This window comes from Labrus bergylta, chromosome 5, assembly GCF_963930695.1.
Source record: "Labrus bergylta chromosome 5, fLabBer1.1, whole genome shotgun sequence".
NCBI lineage: Eukaryota > Metazoa > Chordata > Actinopteri > Labriformes > Labridae > Labrus > Labrus bergylta.
In genome coordinates, this window is record NC_089199.1 from 22,297,198 (window position 1) to 22,318,591 (window position 21,394).

The following is a 21,394-nucleotide window of genomic DNA, read 5'->3' on the forward strand; positions in this document are numbered from 1 at the left end:
TCCCACAGGAGACTTTTAACTATCTGCCATAATTGTATTTAATGCATGAACCTGAATCTTATCCTGCATGGTTTTAAGGTACCCAAACTTACATCAGTTAAAATATTGTGCTTACTTGTCTCCTTGTTTTCCCTTTGGGCCATCCCTCCACCTCAACCACCTCTTTAAGAAGACTGTCGTGTCCTACTGTACATCACCTGATATTCTCTTATACTTTGTTCTATTCTATTAATTTTAATACTTTGTTATTGTGGTTAATATCATGGATCACATTTTTTTCCTCCTGATTTTTTGTTTGTAGTTTGTATATGTCAAATACGCCACAAAATTTCAACGCTAAAACAAGTTTTCCACTGTATGTCAACATTGTTTCTTTGCTGGCAACTATGTGGCTGCTACCATAGACTAACATGTAGCATTACATGATCAGCTCATCAGCTCTTTACTTCAAAGATGCTACAGCATGATTTTCAGGTCAAAAATAGAAACTTTGATTGATTAATTCATCCATACTTTCAATCTATCTTTATTTGTATAGCACCAATTCACAACAAATGTTATCTCACGACACTTTACAAAAGAGTAGGTAATACCTTACTCATTGCTATATTATCAACAAAGACCCAACATTAATCCATAATGAGCACACCATTAAGCAACATTTAGAAGCAAAGAAAAAGGCAGAGATCTTGGGCAAAACCAGACTGGTGATGAAAAACCATCTGCTGAAACTGTGCTGTGCTTGAAAAGTGAGATAAAAGGAGATGCAGGAAGAAGGAAAGGAACAAACAGAGCAACAACAACAACAATGAATACGTTGTGTAATTATTCTTGATGATTCAAGTAATTTCTTATGTTAACTTGTGTAAAGAAAGAGGGTTTTTTTAACAACCTGATACATAGTTTTCTAGATTGTATTACCATTAGTGATAAGGACTTCTCATTTTGCTAGCTGAGATAAGGGGATACAGTGATATTACTAAAAAGAGGTCTGAAAGGTCAAGAGATATGAACAGTCAGCAATAACATGTCTCCTGAAAGAGACAATTATATACAATTGCTATACCCAATTCCTAATAAGTCTTTGACATACTGTACTTGCCACATGAACCATTACACTCAGTGACACAACTAACTAGAAGTCTGACTGGTCAAGAAGCACACACAGCTAGATGATCACCCAATTTAATACAAATCCCAATGTCACAATTGTCATGACAAATCTTTCAAAATTAATCTGCTTGATGGGCTTTGATTATTCTTGTTCTCCGGAGGGGAGAGCTTGTGTAGCTTTCTTGGGGAAGCTTGACATACCAGAGCAAAGTTACTTCAGGTGGCCTTTTTAGAAACTGGGTGGTAAATCTTTTAAAGATGGAACATAAGTTTTGAATGCAAATGCTGACATTACCCTACTGGGAAGTTAATGAGGATAAAGAGGTGTTGTGGAAGAGGATTTCAGAAGCCATGAATTCATTAGTAAGTTGTGGAGTGATGGATGAGGTCTTCAGATCTCTTGTTAAATGAGCGGCTGAATCAGTAGTAATGCTTAATGGCTCTAACATTGCCCACATTGTCCAACTTGTGAAACTTGAGCCCCTTCTTAGCCCCCTCTGTTATTTTGTTAGCCTCCAACCAGCTTCTTCCAGGCTCACAGCATAATCAAGGTCATTTTCAGGATCCTCTTAAGAAAAACATGTCAAAGAAATTGTTAGAAATGTCATACATCCCAATGTTTCTCCCAACCGTACTTTGATGCAAAACATTTCTGACACTCTGGGCATCAAATAACTAATTATCATCAAACACAAGTTCAGATAGATTTATCCTAATTTTTCTCTAAACACCTTAAAATGCTGACCAGTAAAGTTAAATCCCCTCAGTTGACATTTTAAAGTAGATTTGTTATAATAGTCAGATTGGAGTAAAACAAATACCAAAACACTCCCAACTCTAATCTAGGTTTAGGGACAACTAGTGTGTGGAAAAAAAAGTAATTTAATTCTGTTGTGAAATGAATAACTTTAATATCATTAACAGACAAGCTTTTAAATAGAAAAGTTGATCCTTGTTTGCGCTGTCCATCCATCTAGCAGTTGAGGGTACAAGCTATGCAGTTCATCAGATAGATAAGATAGATAGATGTACCTTATTGATCCCATCAGAGGCAATCGCATATTTTTAATTTATGAGTTTCACGAGGGACTCCTGGCATGGGAAACTGGGATAAGTAGAAAGAAAGACGAAGACGCGTAGAAGCTTTTACGGAGGAATCTGAATGTGTTGTTTTTGCGTTTAAAATGTTTGAATTGCAGTGAGAAACCACTGATTTATCTTCCCAGGCAGTTAAACGACCTTACACAACATGTTCCTCAGTAGGCACAATAAATCCAGCACACTTTATGGATTTTTTTGTTTTTACCGAAAAAGGTGTAGACATAAAGAAGTGTCCAGCAGCTTTTCTCATTAAATAATTTTTTGAGTCCTGTTGAGGACTGATGATTAAAGTGGGTAAAAAGATGAGAGTGACTGAAACATTCTTTCTTTGAGTATTGCATCATCTTCACTACAAAGCCATGCTATATTGCTTTACTGAAATCTAAGTATTACCAAATATTTTTTATATCCTGATTTTGTATTATTTGTTGTAGAGTTGAACTGATTTGCCAGTTATTTCGGTGAAGGGAATTATTTTATTGTCCACAACTTTTCCAATCTTGTAAATACTTTTCTCTTCATTGTGATGTTCTCTGCTGTCCTGTTGTTATTACTGCAATAAAATATAAAAACATATAATTCCAAAGGTTGTCAAAGTGAGTAAGTGTGAATGCGTTAGATTAGATCCCAATGTACAGGTAAGCAGCCTGTGCCATCAGTATTTACAGTAGTGTTAATGGAGTAGATGTTTACATATAAAGTAAAGTGCATTGAGTGGTTGGAAGGCCAAAAAAGCGCCATTCTATTGCACGCATTTACCATTTACTAATTTAATATGGTATTTCATGTGTGGATTAGCAGCACTGTTTATGTTGGATACCCTGTACAATGGAACCCCTGTAAGCCTTGATCATTTGACAAGTTATCTGCTCTAAATTGACACGTGACTGCCATAAGTATTGTTTGATACTGATGGTTTCAATCAGTACAAAAAAGACTGCATTTCTGAGCTGGCTTTCTTTCACCAGGTCAAACCTTTGCAGTGTTTCTTTTTGTTTCTTTTTTAGATGAGGCAGCAACTGAATTGGGTGAGAAATTCTCCATCATAGACAACCTTTTTTTCTTCTGGTGATTAGATTCTCACAAAGACTCGTCTGTGCAGCAAAGTGTGCTGGTTGAGAGAAGTCTTGAATGAAGGAAAGCAAAGGACAAGAGAGGGGATGACAGGAGTGAAATAGAAGATAGGAGAAGGGTAAAAACATTGGATGAAGAGGGGTAAAAGCCCTGAAGTTAGAACCATTTTCTGTGAATGTGTGTGTGTGTGTGTGTGTGTGTGTGTGTGTGTGTGTGTGTGTGTGTGTGTGTGTGTGTGTGTGTGTGTGTGTGTGTGTGTGTGTGTGTGTGTGTGTGTGTGTGTGTGTGTGTGTGTGTGTGTGTGTGTGTGTGTGTGTGTGTGTGTGTGTGTGTGTGTGTGTGTGTGTGTGTGTGTGTGTGTGTGTGTGTGGCTTTGAGACGTGGCAGAATGAGGCCTGGCCAACCAGCAGATCTGTTCCATATGTTTCCTGGAGAAAGAGGCAGCTCCCCTCCACCCTACCCACAGAACAACAAGTCTTCAATTTAAAAGACAAAACAGTTGAGAAGCAAACCAGCCACAGAACTGCATGGTTTTTCTGTACTGTAGCTCGGTCTTAATTTCTGAGGACTGTAGATATCAATTTCAGATGGATCAGATGAATTCCGCTGGCAGGTGTTGGGTTTCTGGGAGTCTGCTGAGTGCTGACTGCTGTTTGACAGGGGCCTCCCAAAGAGACTGAGAAGGCAAAGTAAACACTCACAGACTGTCACGTTTTTACATGGTTTGATCACATTCTTGAATGTATGTCTTGCAATGGCAACTCTTTTTTTCCTGCATCAATAATCAGCACCTCCCAAAACATACGTTGAACCCCCATAAAGACACTTTATAATAAGCAACTGAATCAATTTACTGGACATTTTTGTAAGAATAGATATAATTTCATAACTAATGGCCAATTGTTTAAACAAGACTTAGACCTCGTGTCCAGTCCACCTAGCGTTCTTTTCTTTGCCAGCGTCTTTTTTCAATTGTTTTCAATGAGGAGAGAGTGTTTGCAGCAGAAAGGCTAAGGGCTCAAGTTGAAAATCTTTTGAATCTGATTGGCCAATTACATACAGCAGTGGTCAGCTATCCCTTGATAGATCACTGTAATTAAGAACAAACCGTTGCTAAGAAAAGCACATGGTTGCTAGGGACACAGCTTTATCATAGATTCTGGAGGACTTATTGTAATCATATCAATCCACGGAAAAAGAAGTCCGGTTAAGACGTTGATCTGTTTACTTTGGGGAAAAAGAGAAGGAAGAGGTTCAAAATGGAGGAAATTGGCTAAAGGATGTAAAAACTGTACGCTCGAATAGAGAAAGTGACAAAACTGAAGATGGCACATGAAGTTAACACATAACAAAACTGATATTTTCACCTTGTCTCAATTCGCCATCGGTGGAAAAGTTCAGTATAATGTAAGTTATGAAAGCTATTTTATTTTATTTTATTAAGACTACAGAATAAACTGTTGCTATGCACTGTAGATTCCAACTATTTGTTTAGCGTAAGAAAAAAACATTCTTAAAATTATGAATTCATTTCCAAATCAATATTTAGCATCAAATTATTGGTTTCTTATGTACTGTATGTTTGGTGCAATAAGCGGGATAATGTATAGTGAGCTGGTGGTTATGACGCGTCAGGAACCCCTTCAGGGAGAGACAAGACCTACTACCCCCGTCACTTACTTGTTCACCTCTTTCCTGCCATAGGCTTGCTCTCCTTTTTTAGCCACAGCTGGCTCATAAAGGTGATCAATTCTTGCTAGTTTTTCATACTTATCTCCATGAAACGCTTCTTTACTTTGTTTGTAAACCACATCACAATTTTTGTGCTTTTATAAATTCTGGACCAGGGTATACATTAGCAGATATTTAACAGCTTTTTGCCGGTACGACTTGGAGTTGACCAGCAGATAAAGATCTCAACGGCAAATGAACAATGCAATACAAAACAATGAAACTATAATAAAAAAGGGAATAATTGTCAAAAACTTACCCATTTTCTATCTGTTTAATACCCCCCCAGTCACGATCACTACACTAATTTTCAGACTCCCCTTGCTCTCCACCTTTCGCTTACGTGTGCAAGCTATGTTTGACAGAGAGACATTTGGTTGTACGTCCCTGGATTGAGCTGTGAGGTCTCGTTTTAAAATCAAACCTTCTTGTGCTGTTGTTTTTATAGTTATGTCCATGTTTCTCTGCATTCTTAGTTTTGGATCACTGCGATCGCATAAAACGAACCTCCACGCAGATCAGCTGTTATGGGAATGGAAAATCGAATGGAACATTTGTGGGGTTAACAGGACGTCGTCATGAAACATGCTGCTGATGAACAGACTACTGTCAAACCATCAAAAACAGGCAAAAAGTAATAGACAAAGCAGATTAAACGGAGGTGCAGGTGTGCATGTGCATATGGAGAAGTGAAGGGGAAAATTGATGAGATTAGAGTACTTTGTGAACAAACATTAAAAATGTTAGAGAACAATGCGCAATTCATTAATAAACTAAGCCACTGTAGGTATAATCTAAGTTGTGAAAAGGAGAATGTATGGCTGTTTCTCAAAATATTTTTTAAAATGACCGGCTTCAGCCACTCTGAACCCCTTTTAAAGATAAGTATGTATAGCCTACAAATAACAGGATAAAAGTAAAGCTGATGCTGTCAACATATTCCAAACAAACTATAAAGATTACTTTGAGTATAAAATAGCACCATTCAAATAAAAAAACATTTAATTCTGAATCAATGCAGCAGCCCACACATACTCATGACATTGTGCAAGACTAAATGTTCACTTTAAGTGTGAATTGAAGTTTTTCTGTTTTTGTATCTGATCTCACAAATGTTGTCAACATGAGTTAAGTTGATTGTTTTATTTTTATTGTTTACGACACAAGCCTCTCGGGAACCTGTTATGACAACAGTCAGTCAGTCAGTAGCAGTCCTTTTAAAACACATGGAGCTTTTTTCCTCATCTTTATTCAAAAGTTAGGTATTTCAATATAAGAGCATGACGTATTGATTTCATGTTCAGATTTTTTACAGCTTTTCAAAAGGGCAGGGTTTTTAGGAAAAGCATTACAAAATCAGAGCGTGAAATCAAAAAGTCATGCTGTCAAATTGAAAAAAGACGGTGCTGCTGGACACAGATAGGAAAAGAGCTCCATATGGACATAGCCTTGATCCAGGTGCAAATAATATGATTGAGACACAGTTAAGTAAATTACATTTTCTGGGGAAGTTGGTGATATTGTTGAAAGCATTTGAAAGAGAGTAACTGGACCTATTGGTTTTGCAAAGAATCTCCACCAGTTTTGATTAAGATTATTTTTCCAGTAGGAGTTCTGGTGGAGATTAAAAACTGTATTTGACAAAACATGTGCCCTTGATCAGGGTTACCCTACTTGATTTGATATTTAAAAAAAACTCCAACCAGCTCACATTTTTCATGCCTGAATCTTCTTCTTTTTTTTTTTTTTTTTTTTTACATGTAAGTGAAAACCCCCAATTCTGTAAAACTATTTAGAAGTTCTGCAGCTATAACAAACAGGGAATCTGCATGAAAAGTCACTGTAAATATTTAATCAACGAATCGTAACAATTTGTAACTTTTAGTAGACCTCTTATGCTTGACATATCGTGTGCTAAGTCTGGCTTCTATTGAATTCTCTTTTAGGCTGTAAGGGAATAGAAAAGCTAATTAAATGTCAGGAAACAGTTATACTCTGTACATGCTGGTTAACTGCAGAATAGTAGAACAATGGTAAAGGAATCAAAAAACAGACTTGATATAGACTTGAAATCTGAATCAATCACTCCCTGGGTGTTGTAATGTTCTTTGTATCAAGGCCTCAAATGAAACCAGGGGAACTCAAATTGTTAAATTGCAGTGACATCTGCTGGTGAAAAGCTGAACTGTCAGTTTTTTCGAGGAGGATGGTGTCACTTATTTTTACTCTCTTATTTTGAAAAGGGAAGAGTTTGGAAGGATCTGTCACATGTCATTATAATCATTTTAAAAAAGGCAATCCTTAGGAAAAGAATATTATAAATAATGTTTGACAAGTTTCTTTATTATCTAATACTATATCAAAAGAATTGTATCTAAAATAATTCTGAAAACTGAGTTATAATTAGTCATTTTGGGATTTTAATATGACAAGCATTTGTTGGTTGCAGCTTCTCTAAATGTCAAGACTTACTGTGTTTTTGTATAATTTAAACAGGGCATTTTAAGATGTGACGGCACTGTCAGGCCTTTTTTAGGCTTAAAGACAACTAATGGCAAATTATTCCAACAATTAATTATTCCAACATTTAATTGCAGTTCTTCTGGGACATTCAGTCCAAATTTGGTTTGACATTTATGTACATTTAAGGAGTAAACAATTGAAGATTTATACCCTTTTTTAAGCACCTTTCATTGTTTTTTCCTGTCATCGTCTCCTCATGGATACCTTGCTTTTTGATTTTTTTTTGTATACAGTATGTTTAATAACTTTCTCCTGCAAGATGATATGGCAATTAAAGTTAAACAAATGTAAGAAAGTCATAGCTCAAAAGGCAAATCGTATGTTAAAGGTCACAAATTATACTTTTCAACCAGTTTAAATAAATCTCAAAACTCCCCAAAACATATATGTGAAGTTTCTTGCCAAAAATCCACTCTGATCCTGTTTTTTATCATGCCTATAAACCCCTCTATTTCAGACCTGCTCAGAACAGGCTGTTTCTGTGTCTGTAGCTTTAAATGTAAATGTGCTGTGTCTGACCACGCCCCTTAAAAAGGCTTGTGTAGCTTCGGCTTTCTTGCTCCATGTCCTATTGTTTATGGTGAGAAGGCAGACTGTGGGAGTGTCACCCACCTGGGGGAGGGGTTACTGCCCTTTGTTATGTCATAAAAGGAAAATCTCCAAATGGCCTGTTTGAGCACACATTTTCTAAAAAGTGGAGCAGGCAAAAAACGGAGAGGATGGTCTTTTCTCATAATTGAGGGGTTTGTAGACAGACTAGGGACAGATATATTAGTGTTTGAAAAACATGGTGAAGTTTATGTTGCTTAATATCTGACCTAATATGTAGTATGTAACGTGCCAGCTCAAACCCACTTTCATCTTGACAAAAAGTGAAGACATACATAGGAAGGTGTTCCAGGTTTTTATTAAAGACACACTTAATAAATATAGCACCATTTAGTGAGAGATATCTTCAGGAAACATGTTTGTTAGACATATACTCTCTGACTTTCCGTGCTGGGAATTACATTCCCTTCTAACAATTTCAATAATAACTTGGTTGCTATAGTTCCTTAAAAACAAAGTGAGTCTTTGGGTGTAAATCAAGGCCAATGTATCATCCAGTCCAACATGAAGCTCTCAGCTTCTAAATAAAGACAATACAGACATGCAGTGAGATAATATAAAATACCCACATCAAGACAAACTTCAGTGATTTATTGCATTAAGTAATGCCAGCATTATTAATTCATTAACTCTGCTAACTTAAGTTCAAGTTGTTTTGGGGTCTAGTATGGTCCTTATCTCACAAATATGTTTAAATATGAAAACCATAGTTCATTTTGTTGTTCAGAACTGTTGTGAAGAAAAGGTATTTTTGAATTGTATCTCATTAAAGGTACAGTATTGCAAGTCATTGGGTGGTTTTGCTCCAAAAGCGACCACAGGGTGGCGCTTTACTACTGGGAAACAGTGAGGAACAAAAGTTGATCCACATACGGAATGTATCTCACAAAGATTGGCAGGGGTCTGGTGTTGATTTTAATCATAATGCATATCCTTTATGTTTGTTTTTTCCACCCTGCAATAATGTCTGCTTAAAAATCAAGATCAGAGTTTTAATTTGATTTGGTTTATTTTTTGTCTGTTGCCTGAAAACATTTCTTTATAAATTGTACCATCAATCTATATATACTAAAGTTTCTGGCAGTTTCCTAATTTATTTTAGAGCTTATTTTTAAGGAAGACAGTTTTATGTTGCGTAAGCACTCAGAATTGTATCCAGCCCCTTTCTTATACTTTCAAAACTATTGGCAAATCTTGGGAATTTTTAGAAAAGCTTTGTTTCTAATTCCTACTTCTACTTTCTGAAGTTTCCTAGCTGAACCCCCCTCCTTCCAGTCACACATCGGAAGGTGGCTGGCTGAATGTCCCAGTATTTAACTGGGTTGGCAAACAGACTGATGCCTGTAAATAGGTTCTTCTTGACACTGAAACTAATGGGACAAAAGTCGTTGAGTCCCACACTGCTGATTTTGTTTCCATGGAGGTAAATCACCTAAAGAGAAAAAGAGGAAGATTTGTTATTAGCGTTTTCTCTGCCTCATCAGTCAACAAGCTATGATTAAGAGTTTTGCTGTAATGTTGTTCAGCTAATCCCTTGGGAACTCAAAAAATCAACCTCCAAAAGTCTGATTTAAAATTGAAATGTTGGAAATGTAATAGCTCCATATTCCTTAATTGAAAGTAACATGTGTGAGTTTGCTCAAATATTTGAAGAACGGTTGAACAATCTCTTTATGGTCCCTATTTTTTGTGACATTGTATTGTTTACACTTTGTAGATTTCAGAAAACTTCATTTAACATTAACAATTACTTAAGCTTTCACAATTCAAAATTAAAGGAAAAGAGTTGGTGGTGTTTGTATTCCCTGAGATTAATTTGGAATATAAGGTGGATGGTTGGATTTGTGTTGCCAAAATGTAGATAGTGCACATTATGTAAAAAAAAAACTACAAAAATACACCACAAGAGTAGCCTAGTGAAGGGTACTGAGGAAAAGAAGTAGATGCATAGATACACACTGTCAAATTGAGTGTTCTTTGTGCAGACATGTGAAACCAGGCATCCAGGCATCTGGATGGATCTTGGAGTAAAAAGTGCTGTTGCAATTACAGGAAATTAGATTAAGGAGAATTCACTGAGCTGGTTCAATCATTTCGGGACGCCCCTGAAAATTCTTCCACTTGAGGGTTTTTAGGAGAATTTGATTACCTCAGGATGTCCTAAATTTAACGAGAGGACATGGCAAAGAAAAGGAGGAGGACTGGGTCTTATTTTGCCCTCTGTATCTGTTGAAATTATAGTTGAATCTCTGCATGACCATTACAGGTTATGTTAAGCAATTATTAAGAAGAAGAAAAATGACCTCCAAAGATATCTGACTTATGGATATTGAAATTTAAAAAGGAGACGTTGTTCCAGAGTTATTGTTAGTTCTTGATTAAAAACACACTTACAACACAAACTGAATGTGGCTTTTCAGGAGCCATGCTCTCACAATGGGCTCATTAGCTTTAGGCCCTGTCTTGATTTACTTTCAACAAAAAAACAGCATTCTTGTCAGTGCATTGGCAGGCATTTTAAGCTACTGTTACTGATCAAATGGGCAAATTATGTATCTCACCTGGAGGTAGCGCAGGGAGCTGAGGCCTGGTGGGACCTTTCTCAGACGATTGTTGTCCAAGTGGATTTCACGGATGCTTGGAATGCTGGCTAAGCTGCCATTTTCTACAGATTTTATCTGGTTAAAACCAAGCCCGAGCCTGTAAAGGAATAAAAAACACATACATATAGAATTCTTGATTAGACATAAACAAAGCCACTGTCCTGTGATAAGGATAAAAGGTGAACTTTCAAAATGTAGACTTTTGTTTGAGGATACTTGGCAGCTGAATGGACAACATTCACAACAATCAAATTACATGAAATCTATAGAAATACCAAATAGAATCAAGAAAAGCTTAAATTAGATAATAGTCTTATGTAAAATGTATTTTTTTTTAGGATGAAGAAGGCTATTCATCACCATTGCAGGTTTTTGTATCTGAGGAAGTCTTCTATCTCCACCTTTACTATCTTGTTGTAGTCCAGGCTCAGCTGTGTGATGGATGTTGGGAGGTCTGGTTAAGACAAAACACACCAAACATTACTAATAGGCAAAACGTGCTTAGGTCATTTCTTAAAAAATAAAATAAAATACTAACATTATCATAAAAGAGTGAACATTCACTTGTTTGAATAAGCATATTGCTTGATAATTTACCTTTTGGTACAGCAGTAAGTTTGGCCTCTGCCATGCCAATGTACAGGCTCGACAAACCATTAAATGCTCCAAGCTCAATCCCACTGTTGGCAAGCGGGTTGGCACCCAGCTCTGTTTGGACAAGCACAATTATCCTGGATAATTTATCTTTCTTGGTGATAGTAAAGAACATACTGTATTTCAAGTTTATTGCAATAGGTGTATTTTGTGATGGCATTTTATCAGTTGTTCTAATAGATCTGGTAGTCTTTCTTGACATACCTTAAAATACAATGAATCAAAGAACTATCTTGGAAAACCTTTGAAAAAGTTAAATTAGCATTGAAAAGGTTCTTACCTTCCTTTTTTCCCTGTAGGTGACACTTTGTAATAGCAATGCCAAACATGGTCTGGGTGTAGGTTATTGCAAATCTGTTACAGGAAGCTTAAACTAAGTCTTACCCAGCACATGGAGTTTCCTCAGACCTTTGAATGCATCCTTCTGGATTCTGTTGATCTTGTTTTCATGAAAGCGAAGCTCGACGACGTTGGGAGGCAGGTTTTCAGGGATCTCAGTCAGTAGGTTGTAAGAGAGGTACAGCAGTTTCAGATTGTCCATGTTTTTGAAGGCCTTCGGGTGAATCTTAGAGATCTTATTGTTGATCAAAAACAGTCCCTGTTATGGCAGATTGGAATCCAAATAAAAGTTAATATATGTTCACAAAATGCTTCATTACATTCAACAGGTGTAAGAATGCAAAGGCTTTTCTTTGTAACACTTTAGCACAGAACTGGAATTGCAAATTGTTTACATGGTTTTCTTTGTAACTGTAAAACATAATCCAGCTATTTTGGTCCTTGATGTGGTTTATTCCCAGCTGGGAAAACCTAAGCAAGATCAAAGACAGACCAGCTGTAAGACCAATACTCTGTGGGAGTTTCATACAGAGGGATCATAACCTCCCAGGGCTGCAGGTGGGATGATTATTGAGCTGTTCCTTTTCTCTTGTCTCTTTAAAGCTTGAAGATCTTGTTGTTATACATGCATTTTGAATCTGAATGTGTCTCCTCTAAAGTTCTAAACCAAATATAGACTTTATGTGGGTATAGAGGTTAGTCATTGTTTGAACACTGGATCAGAAGTCCTTTGAAAGTATTGTGCAGTAGAACAACAAAATAGTTTATGTGAACATGCAGTTCAAATGCCCTTGATGACCAGAGTTGATGGTTTAAGTGATGTTCCTGTTATTTGTTGGAATTTGATACAAACTGATTTACCTTAAAATTTAAATCTCATCTTTTACATTTATAAATAAATTTACAGATACACAGATAAACCTAGTGTCTCAGTGACTTTATAACAATAGTTTCTTGGCCTTTTTACTTTTTTCTTTGGTGAATCTGCCATTTTGGTTGTGACTGAAACATGTGAACGTTACATTGCATCTAATGCTTGTGCATATTTTTACGCAGCAGTTCAAATAAACTTGGGTACATCTCCCAGAGATGATTGTGTAGCATAGCACATACTGTAGGAAGCATTTCAGCAATGTTTTTCATTTGCCTTTCTCATGCACATCTGACAAAACAGATCCACTACTTGCACTTTGATCAATCCAGCTGTTTGTGTAATTGCCTATGTTACTCCAACTCTGTCTGCATGTAAACGCACCCCAAATCATATTTTTAGGCTTAAAAATAACATCTCTAAAGCCTGAATGTACTTCATGCATCCTGTGTTTATAGATAAAGGAAGCTGCTGCTCCTGCTGCTGATGTTCTGATTTAAGATGCGATATGTGTACACTCTGTGTGAGTCTTGATAACAACGTCAATTACCCAATTTTTGTCGAGTTGTTTGTAGCAAAGATATAATTTTTTGGTGTTTCATTGCTTAAATTTGGAGTCTAGCTCTAACAAAGCTTAACTGTGCTGCACTGATGTGTTGACACCATCTGTTTATCCTTTTGGTTAATTTTAATTGGGAGAGCAGAGATTGGCGCCCCTAATGATGTGACTGGAATTAAGTTTTTTGCTCAAGTGCTTTGTTTTATAGCAGATGGAATGATGTCAATCTTTACATCTTTAACGTCAGACATGCCAGATGTCTGTTCACATTTATGTTTAAAGCTTTAATTACTTTGTGAAGTTTAGAGCACTTGAATGTATAACTTACATGGAGCTTTTTGAGGCCTTTGAAGTCATCTTCCTTGATCTCAGTAATATCATTGTTCTGTAGGTCAAGAATCACAGTGTCTTCAGGGATCTTTTCTGGAACAGAGATTTGACCTGTTTGCAGAAACACAAATGTCCTATTGAAGACCAGAGTTGAACCAAAACAACTGAAAATGTGCTTTGTGCTTTGATAAACAAATAGATGTACTGGTGAAGACGTTAATGTGGTTTTCTTAATTAAAGTCTGCCATCTCAGGTCTCAACTACTGACATAGGAAGCTGATAAATCACAAACATACATAAGCCACTGATGGCTTTGCAAAACAGTTGAAGTTTGATTTGATTAGAGGTATTCCATAAGCACTAGAAATGAGCACAGCTGGCATTTTTAATGTATCACTTCATCTAAGGTTTTGTGATTACAGTTAATTAAAGTTACAGCAATTGTTCTTTTTGTTTTAGCTCAAGCTGTAACTTTGAAGCACACATGCCACCAAAGCAAATGTCAATAGACTATAATTTAACCTGTTGCATCCATCCATCCGGTATCTATGCCACTTATCCTATTTGGGATCATCAGGCGCTAGAAGTGATGTCATTTTACAGAGAAATGTGGTTCACCCTGAAATGGTAACCATGCATACAAGGAAAAATATGCAAACTCCTCACAACTAACCACTGCACCACCCAGCAGCCCACCCAGTGCATGATAATGATGAATGTAAATATTCAGATACATTTACACATCACAGCACGAACATACACAAAAATCAGAACTGCGTTGGAACATGTTTGTGTTGCTGAGCAACAGTCTGACTATTGTGAAGTTACAGCACTAGTATTGCTGAATGAATTAATAGATTGATACATTTATTATCTGTAGTTGCTTTTTCTTTTTCCAAATGTATGCCGTACGTTAAATTCTTATATAGAAGCAATTTCATGTCTGTGATTATCAATGGCACTCGACCTACGACTTTGTGCCTATGTCTGAAATACAGCCTCGCCAATATTCAATTTATCTGCATTCTCTTTCGTTTGATTTTGTTCAAATTAATTGAGCTCAAGCTGTCTTTCAACACTTTGTGTTCACAGTGACTTATGGATTCAGATGTGTTCAAGCTATGTGTGTTCTAACCCTGGTCAGAGCACTGCACTGCTCTGGGTGAGCAATGGCACCCAGCTGGACAGTTATCATCATCATAATCATCATCATCATCGTCATCATCGTTGTCATCGTTATCATCATCGTCATCATCACTTGAGTCTGCCATCATGATGTCATAGTTTTTCATGAAGTCCATGACGTTGATTGGCTGGTAGGGTTTGGCATTGCCCAGCATCAGTAGGCAAAGCAGGAGGAAGACCCTCATGGTTTTATTAGGAGACTGGTCAGTATGACAACAATGAGGAAAATCTGTAGAAAAAGACAAAGGTTAGGATTTAAAAAGGTATAAACAGGGAATGTCATGGCACTAAGTAAATAATTTCCAGTTCAGGTAGTGAAATGCTTATTAGTGTTTTTGTTTTTTCCACCATAATGGAATAGATATGCAGAACCCTATGAGCTCAGGATGGTTTTAAAATGAATACAGTAAAACAACTGAAATGTACAGCATCATTGTTCATCATTTTCAACCAATTTGATGAAGAACATGCTTTTTTAATCATTTTGCAGCCAGCAACACATCAGACCTGCTTGGACTGTAAATAATGATTAGGATCCAGTCAAACTTGGGTCTTTGCCCCCTCTTACCTAAAAGGAGTTAAGGTCACTTGCATATACAACGCACAAATCCACAGTATCAATTTTTCGCATGTATGAAGTTTTGAAAGTCAGTTATTGAAATCTCTAATTTGAACATCTTCAAAAGCTTAAACTACATTTTGACCCCTTTATTCCTTTACAACTATTTCAATAAGCCTAGATTAATGGTTCTTCAGATGCTTCATTATGTAAAATTAAAGCAGCCGAACAAATAAAAAAAAATGAAAGCAGTTTTTCTCCCAGCTAAACACAAAGAGGATGGGATAGATGGATGGATGAGTTCATAGTTCAATGGACTTTATTGAACCAAACTTGGAATTGTAGTCATGCTGATGGTTATCAGAGAAAAATATATAACAGCAGAAATAAGTAAATACTGGAAAGTATTAAATTAGCTTGATTGAGGAATGTCTGGCTAAAACATTCATAGTGAAAGGGCATGCAGAGTTCCTGGGGTGATCAGTTTCAGTAAGTACTGCTCTTTTTTCTAACAGTTTTCCATGAAGCTCAGAAAACCTCTACTGGAAATGAGTTCTTGCAGCCAACATAAATGTTTCTCCTGCTCTCACCTATTCAGCATCTGTGGTGATTCATACAATGATTTATATATCTTCCTTCATTACACACTCACACAGCCAGCCGAGTGAGGCTGAGATCGTCTGGTTGCGTGCTTCTGGTAATCTTGATGGATTCAGTCCACCCACAACTATGTGATGGTGGTCGAGCATCCTGCTGCGACAGCAAATACCGCTTAGCAAAGACCCTTCCTCTGCACCCAGACTGTCTTTGTGCCACATGTGCTCGTTGAGCTTAAAGGAGGCTGTTTTTATAATCTTCGTTTGGCAACTTTGGGGGGTTTGCTTAACGTATTCTCCAGTAGGATGTAGATACAGTAATACCTCTGTTGTTGTGTCCTGTTACTGAATCAAACAAGTGTCTATAAGGACTTACATACAGTATGCCAATACCACTTAAGCAAAAATAATAGTGATATGTTGATCATGATATAATTTGCCAATTACTGTCACGGTTCTTGGGTTAATGGTTACCTTAATGCAATGTCTGGAAATAGCGGAAAAGGTCCTTCTTACGTAAACAGCTCAAGACATCCTCTTGCTTACGTCACACATACAGTGAAAATCCAAAGAGCTAAAAATATTCTTCTTTTTTTTTAAGTTGTTTTAAAAAAAATCAAACTTACTGATAAAGTTGTGTTAAACAAGAAGTCTTTGAAGGGTTTCAGCACCCGTACTAGAAAGTCTGAATTTTGAAGTAACTGAAGAAATTTGAAATAAATTAAATATTTTCCCACATGTTTGTATTTACAACTTTGGAAAGTCTGTACACTATGGAAAATTACTTTGCATGTTTGTGAAATGAGATCAGCTCGAGCCAAGACTCCAGACGAGTAATGACTACAAGAGACCACAATATCAAGCGGAAACACTAAACACCATCTTCCCTACAGAATTTGCCATTTATCTTGTTCATGTAAAACAAAACCACAGACTGTTTACCTGCAGTTCTCAAAAATTCTAACTTAAAAGAAAACATTGCGTCAGAAAGATCCTATTTTATAAAACATCCACTTATCTTATAATACAGACCTAGATCAGCTGCTGAATGGAAGATTTCCTGTCAAAAATTACAACTTGGTCCTGTGGCCCTCCTGAAACACATCCACCCCATTTAATGCATCCAGCAGAAGTCTTGTAAACTATGTCACACACCTGAGAAATGTTGTATTCTCTAAAGTTAAAACAAGCCACACTGTCTAACTAATTTAAAAGATGAGGTAACTGTTTTGTTAATAAATCCAGGGTGTGTCCTACCTCAGCCGTCAGGTGTGTTTGTGTCCTTGTTTAAACCCCACGCAGTGAGATGTGCAACAGCAGGGTCCAGCTGGAAGGCTGAGAGTTGGATCCTCAGTCAATACATTCCCAGTGAAAGGAGAACAGCATCACCCTCTCTCTCCAGGAAAAAACAGCCCCCTGAACACCCCCCCCCCCCCCCCGACGGAAAACCTCTGCTGTTAGGGTGAGAGGTTCAGTTTCAGTTAAGAGCTCTTTTCTCTCTCTCTCTCTCTCTCTCTCTCTCTCTCTCTCTCTCTCTCTCTCATCACACCATCTGTATGTCTCAGTGACAAGTTATTGAGCTTTAGTCATGTGCTTTTCACCAGGAGCTTTAATGTGATGCCAGGATAGTAAGCTTCAGACTCCTGAATGCTCAAGTCTTTTTATAGAACAAACTGGTAGGTCTGTCACCTCCCCTCGCTTCAAACGGTTGCTGCCATATTAAATGTTTTTCATTAGCATGAATGGTTCTAACACTAAGGTTTGCTGGCATTGGCTTGACAAAGATAATACGACTGTTGCAGCTGTTGTAACTGTTAGATTTCTTTAGTGAAACATCAACATTAATAATGGAGGTGAGCCAGCGCTGCCAGGAATTGCTAGGGTAACAACATCTTTTTGAGAAGTACCTCCACCTGGCTCTAACATAAAGTAACTTTCTTTCCAAACAAATATTTAATGCATCGTTGTTGACCTAAAGTACAGTCAGATATACACCAGTAAAAATTATCAGCAAGAGGAGAATGTTTGAGATGCAGTGTGTCTTGCCATGAGGTTGGGGTTGATCTTCATTTGAATCGTCATGACAATTTTTATAACACTGCCTAAATGAAGTGAAAATATTGATGAAGACCTTTCAAGACTTTTTGATGCAATTTCTCAAATTGTACTAAGCCAGTTTATTTTCCCAAATATCTGTCCTGGCAATATTAAAAGTTAGTCTTATTTTTGACAAAGCGTGCCAACACACTTTTAAGTCATTGATTACGTGATCAATGACTATCAAGCATCAGTGTACATACCATCACTGATCAAAAAGAATTGGCTCTAGAAATTAATAAGAAGTGGCAAAATTCTAAAAAAAAATACGTCAGTAGGAAAAGGGAGGCAAGTGTCCCTCATGGTCAGGATGATCGATAGTTAAGGATGTTAATGAAAGTTTTTTAATTCTTCCTTATTTCATCAGTGACCACTCTTCATTGTTGACCACTGGTTAAATTGAGTATCACTCTGCAATGTTGATCAGTCTGTATATCATTGTCATGTTTGAATAAAGCCGTAAGAACCGTTACATAACAGAGCAATTTCTGAATGACCTAATACGTTTGCCGGAACAGAGAAGTGAAAATAAAGACTTTTTCTGTCTCATTTCAAAATTCTCACACTTATGTTAAGAGAATTATTAAAACCAACAAAAAAATTGCAAACTATCTCACCAAAACTGGAAACTTAAAACTTAGAAGTTACCATCAGAGTCACTGGAAAGTGGTAGATATCTCGTATTTTGTCAGATTCCCCCTTTTAACAGAAAGCTGAGACAAATGAGTTAAAAAGCAGAGAGAGGTGATTCTTTGCAGTATCTACTCGATCTGATCTATGTGCATCTTAACAAGGCACAACAGGAAAGTCCAAAGCTTTACACATGGGGCAAAAATGAGAAATGCCTCCCAAGAATGGAAAAGCTAACAGTAGCTTGCTTCCTTATGGGTTCACGAGTTACACCATGTCATTTTCCATTCAGTGCTGGTATTTTCTGCTGAGCTGAGCTGGAAAAGAACTTTGAGGCACAACTTATGGCACAGCAAGACCATCCAAATATGCCCTGGTTTGGCAGAGACATGAACCGAAAATGAAGTTGGTCTATGTTCTGGTTTCAATGTATTTACTCCATGGAGAAATCTTATTTTCCTAACCATTAACAATCTGGTTAAATGATCATCTCATCCACAAGAAGCCTTCTAAGCTCTTTCATGTTCAACTAAATCTTTAAAGGACATTTTTTAAATGTTCACAGCATTTTAGGCAAATTCATAATTATCACAAGTAGTTTCTAAATCTTCAATACAACTGTAACAAGTAATAGTTTGTCTTGTAAAACATTATGATCAGATTTAATGACATTCGCCGACTTCAGTTTACTCTTTAGCTGTGAAAAATTACTGTAAGATACAAGTATACTGTACTCTAAAATAAGCTAGTCCTTTACTTTGTTCCATACCACAGCAAACCTGTGTGTTTACACATACACTATCTTGTCCATTTATTAAGATATGCACACAATTTCACTCAGTTTATTACCTGAATGTCAAACATCCTTCCAACCCCCTTAAAGGTATATTTAACAATCCCTACCCTGTCTGTGTTTTGAACTGAGTTGGTGAGTTATGAGTATGATCCATCGACCTCATGCTCCAATAGTGTTGTAGAACCAAGTCTGGAGAACGCTTCAATCATCTGATATGTAAGTAAGTCCATATTTATGGTTCTTCTGTAAAAATGCTTCTCATGCTCAGTTTCCAGTGCCTCATGATCACAGCTTCATAGCTCCTCTGAAACAATGCCCTCTCACGAGCCAAGTTTTAAGATTAAAGGATCCCATTTTTCCAAACATTTCAGGGATCTGATTATACCCTGATGTGAACCTGAGTATCAAAACACAGTGCAAAGAAAACAGAAAAACCCTCAGGTTTATAGTTATTTTTCCTCCACTATAAGAACAAAAGTTTAACAGTTTATCCATTGTGTTATCTTTGTTTGGATATCTGTGTAGTCTGTTGGTTCTTTGTTTGCCTATTAGTTTGAAAGAGCACATGCAACCAAAAATATTGAACTTGTGTTTCATTCAGGATGTCTGCTGGGCATTTATTTTCTCTTAAGGGGGATCTTGTGTAAGGAAAGCTGATACTTCTCAGCTGACTGGTCTGCCTCAGAAGGATTTAATACATTAAAGAGGAAAATTGGTTTGTGGTTGTGAAGAAATCTATGGCGTAATTGTTGAATTACAGTAGTCAAACTGCAAATTAAACGTTAGATATTGTTTCCTGATGGGAGTCGGTCTGATGTGCTGATGGGAGGCAGTCAGGATGTCTCTTCTCTTTCAGGATGTCATACTTTCCAACCTATCAGACGTCTGTGCCGGCTATGGAACTTGTGTTCTTGTGTTGACAAGAATTTCCTCCAGCTGGGCCTTAAAAGCAATGAGTCACTGGGGCTACTTGCTTGGCAATTGTGCCAAGGAGTTGCCTCAGCACCGATGTTGCTTTAGTGCCACAGTTGCATCTCATTGCCAGGAAACACTTTAATAAAACAGTGGTAGGGTCAGAACTTTAGCGTGTTACCTGCTGCTGGGAGTATTATGCAGCCAGGTTACACAACAGACCACTGTATACCAGCCTCAGACTTACCCATGACTTAATCTGATTGAACGCTTTTGAGGCTGTTTCCAATATTAATAGGGAAGGATTTTTTTTACATCTCATGATAAAATAATTGAATTTACAAGTTACCACCAAGAGTCAGGCAACAATTATGCAATTGCATGTCTTGCTTCCAAAAACAATAATGTTAAAATTGGCTCAATTTATTTGTAAAAGGGAAACATCAGCTGAATAAACTTATTGGACTGGATGTTATGTCATAGCAGTGAGTTCTACAAGTGAGTTTAACCTGTGTCCCTTTATATAATTAATCTAGTGTCTTTTGTTACCTTCATTCTGTCATTGTGAGTAGCCTTAACCTACAGTATGAAAATGTAACGCTAAAATGTAAAAAAAAAAATGTGTCTACAAATGAATACATGAAAATTTATTTTTTTAATAAATATATATTAATCTCCATCTATCCATTATCTATACCGCTTCCCCCACCCCACAGGGCTGATATATAGAGACATCTACTGGCAAATTTAGTGTCACCAATTAACCTAATGAGCATGTCTTTGGACTGTGGGAGGAAGCTGGAGTACACCGAGAGAACCCACACTTGCACAGGGATAACATGCAAACTCAACAGGCTCCTGTCCTACAGGGATTCGAACCAGGGACCTTTTCGCTGTGAGGCAACAGCACTAACCACTGCACCACTGTGCAGCCCTATATATTAATCTGTGTTCAGATATTGCAACTTTAACACTAAATATCCAAAGAATAGTGTTTACGTTGGTATTACAAAACCAAAACACAACTAAAAAAACATTTTCACAAGTACAACACCAGTGCAAATTAAAACTGTATTAGTGCTGTCAAACGCTAGAGTATTGAATATATGAAG

At 37.0% G+C, this 21,394-nt stretch overlaps 2 protein-coding genes across 3 annotated transcripts in view; one reads left to right on the plus strand and one right to left on the minus strand.

Moving 5' to 3' along the window:
• Positions 1 to 21,394, plus strand: part of cenpp (centromere protein P) — an 85,554-nt gene that overhangs the window by 34,053 nt on the left and 30,107 nt on the right. The window lies entirely within an intron of this gene.
• Positions 8,433 to 17,261, minus strand: aspn (asporin (LRR class 1)). Of its 2 annotated transcripts, XM_020630754.3 has the most exons (9): positions 17,105 to 17,250; positions 16,880 to 16,941; positions 14,643 to 14,921; positions 13,506 to 13,618; positions 11,793 to 12,006; positions 11,352 to 11,462; positions 11,115 to 11,208; positions 10,713 to 10,851; positions 8,433 to 9,583 (listed from the first exon to the last, which is right to left on the minus strand). In XM_020630754.3, exons 3-9 carry the CDS (start codon positions 14,875 to 14,877, stop codon positions 9,386 to 9,388), a joined length of 1,104 nt encoding a protein of 367 aa, XP_020486410.1. In that variant the 5' UTR covers positions 14,878 to 14,921; positions 16,880 to 16,941; positions 17,105 to 17,250; the 3' UTR covers positions 8,433 to 9,385. The 2 variants fall into 2 exon arrangements, with proteins under 2 accessions (XP_020486410.1, XP_020486411.1); XM_020630755.3 differs by lacking the exon at positions 16,880 to 16,941 and having other exon boundaries at positions 17,105 to 17,261.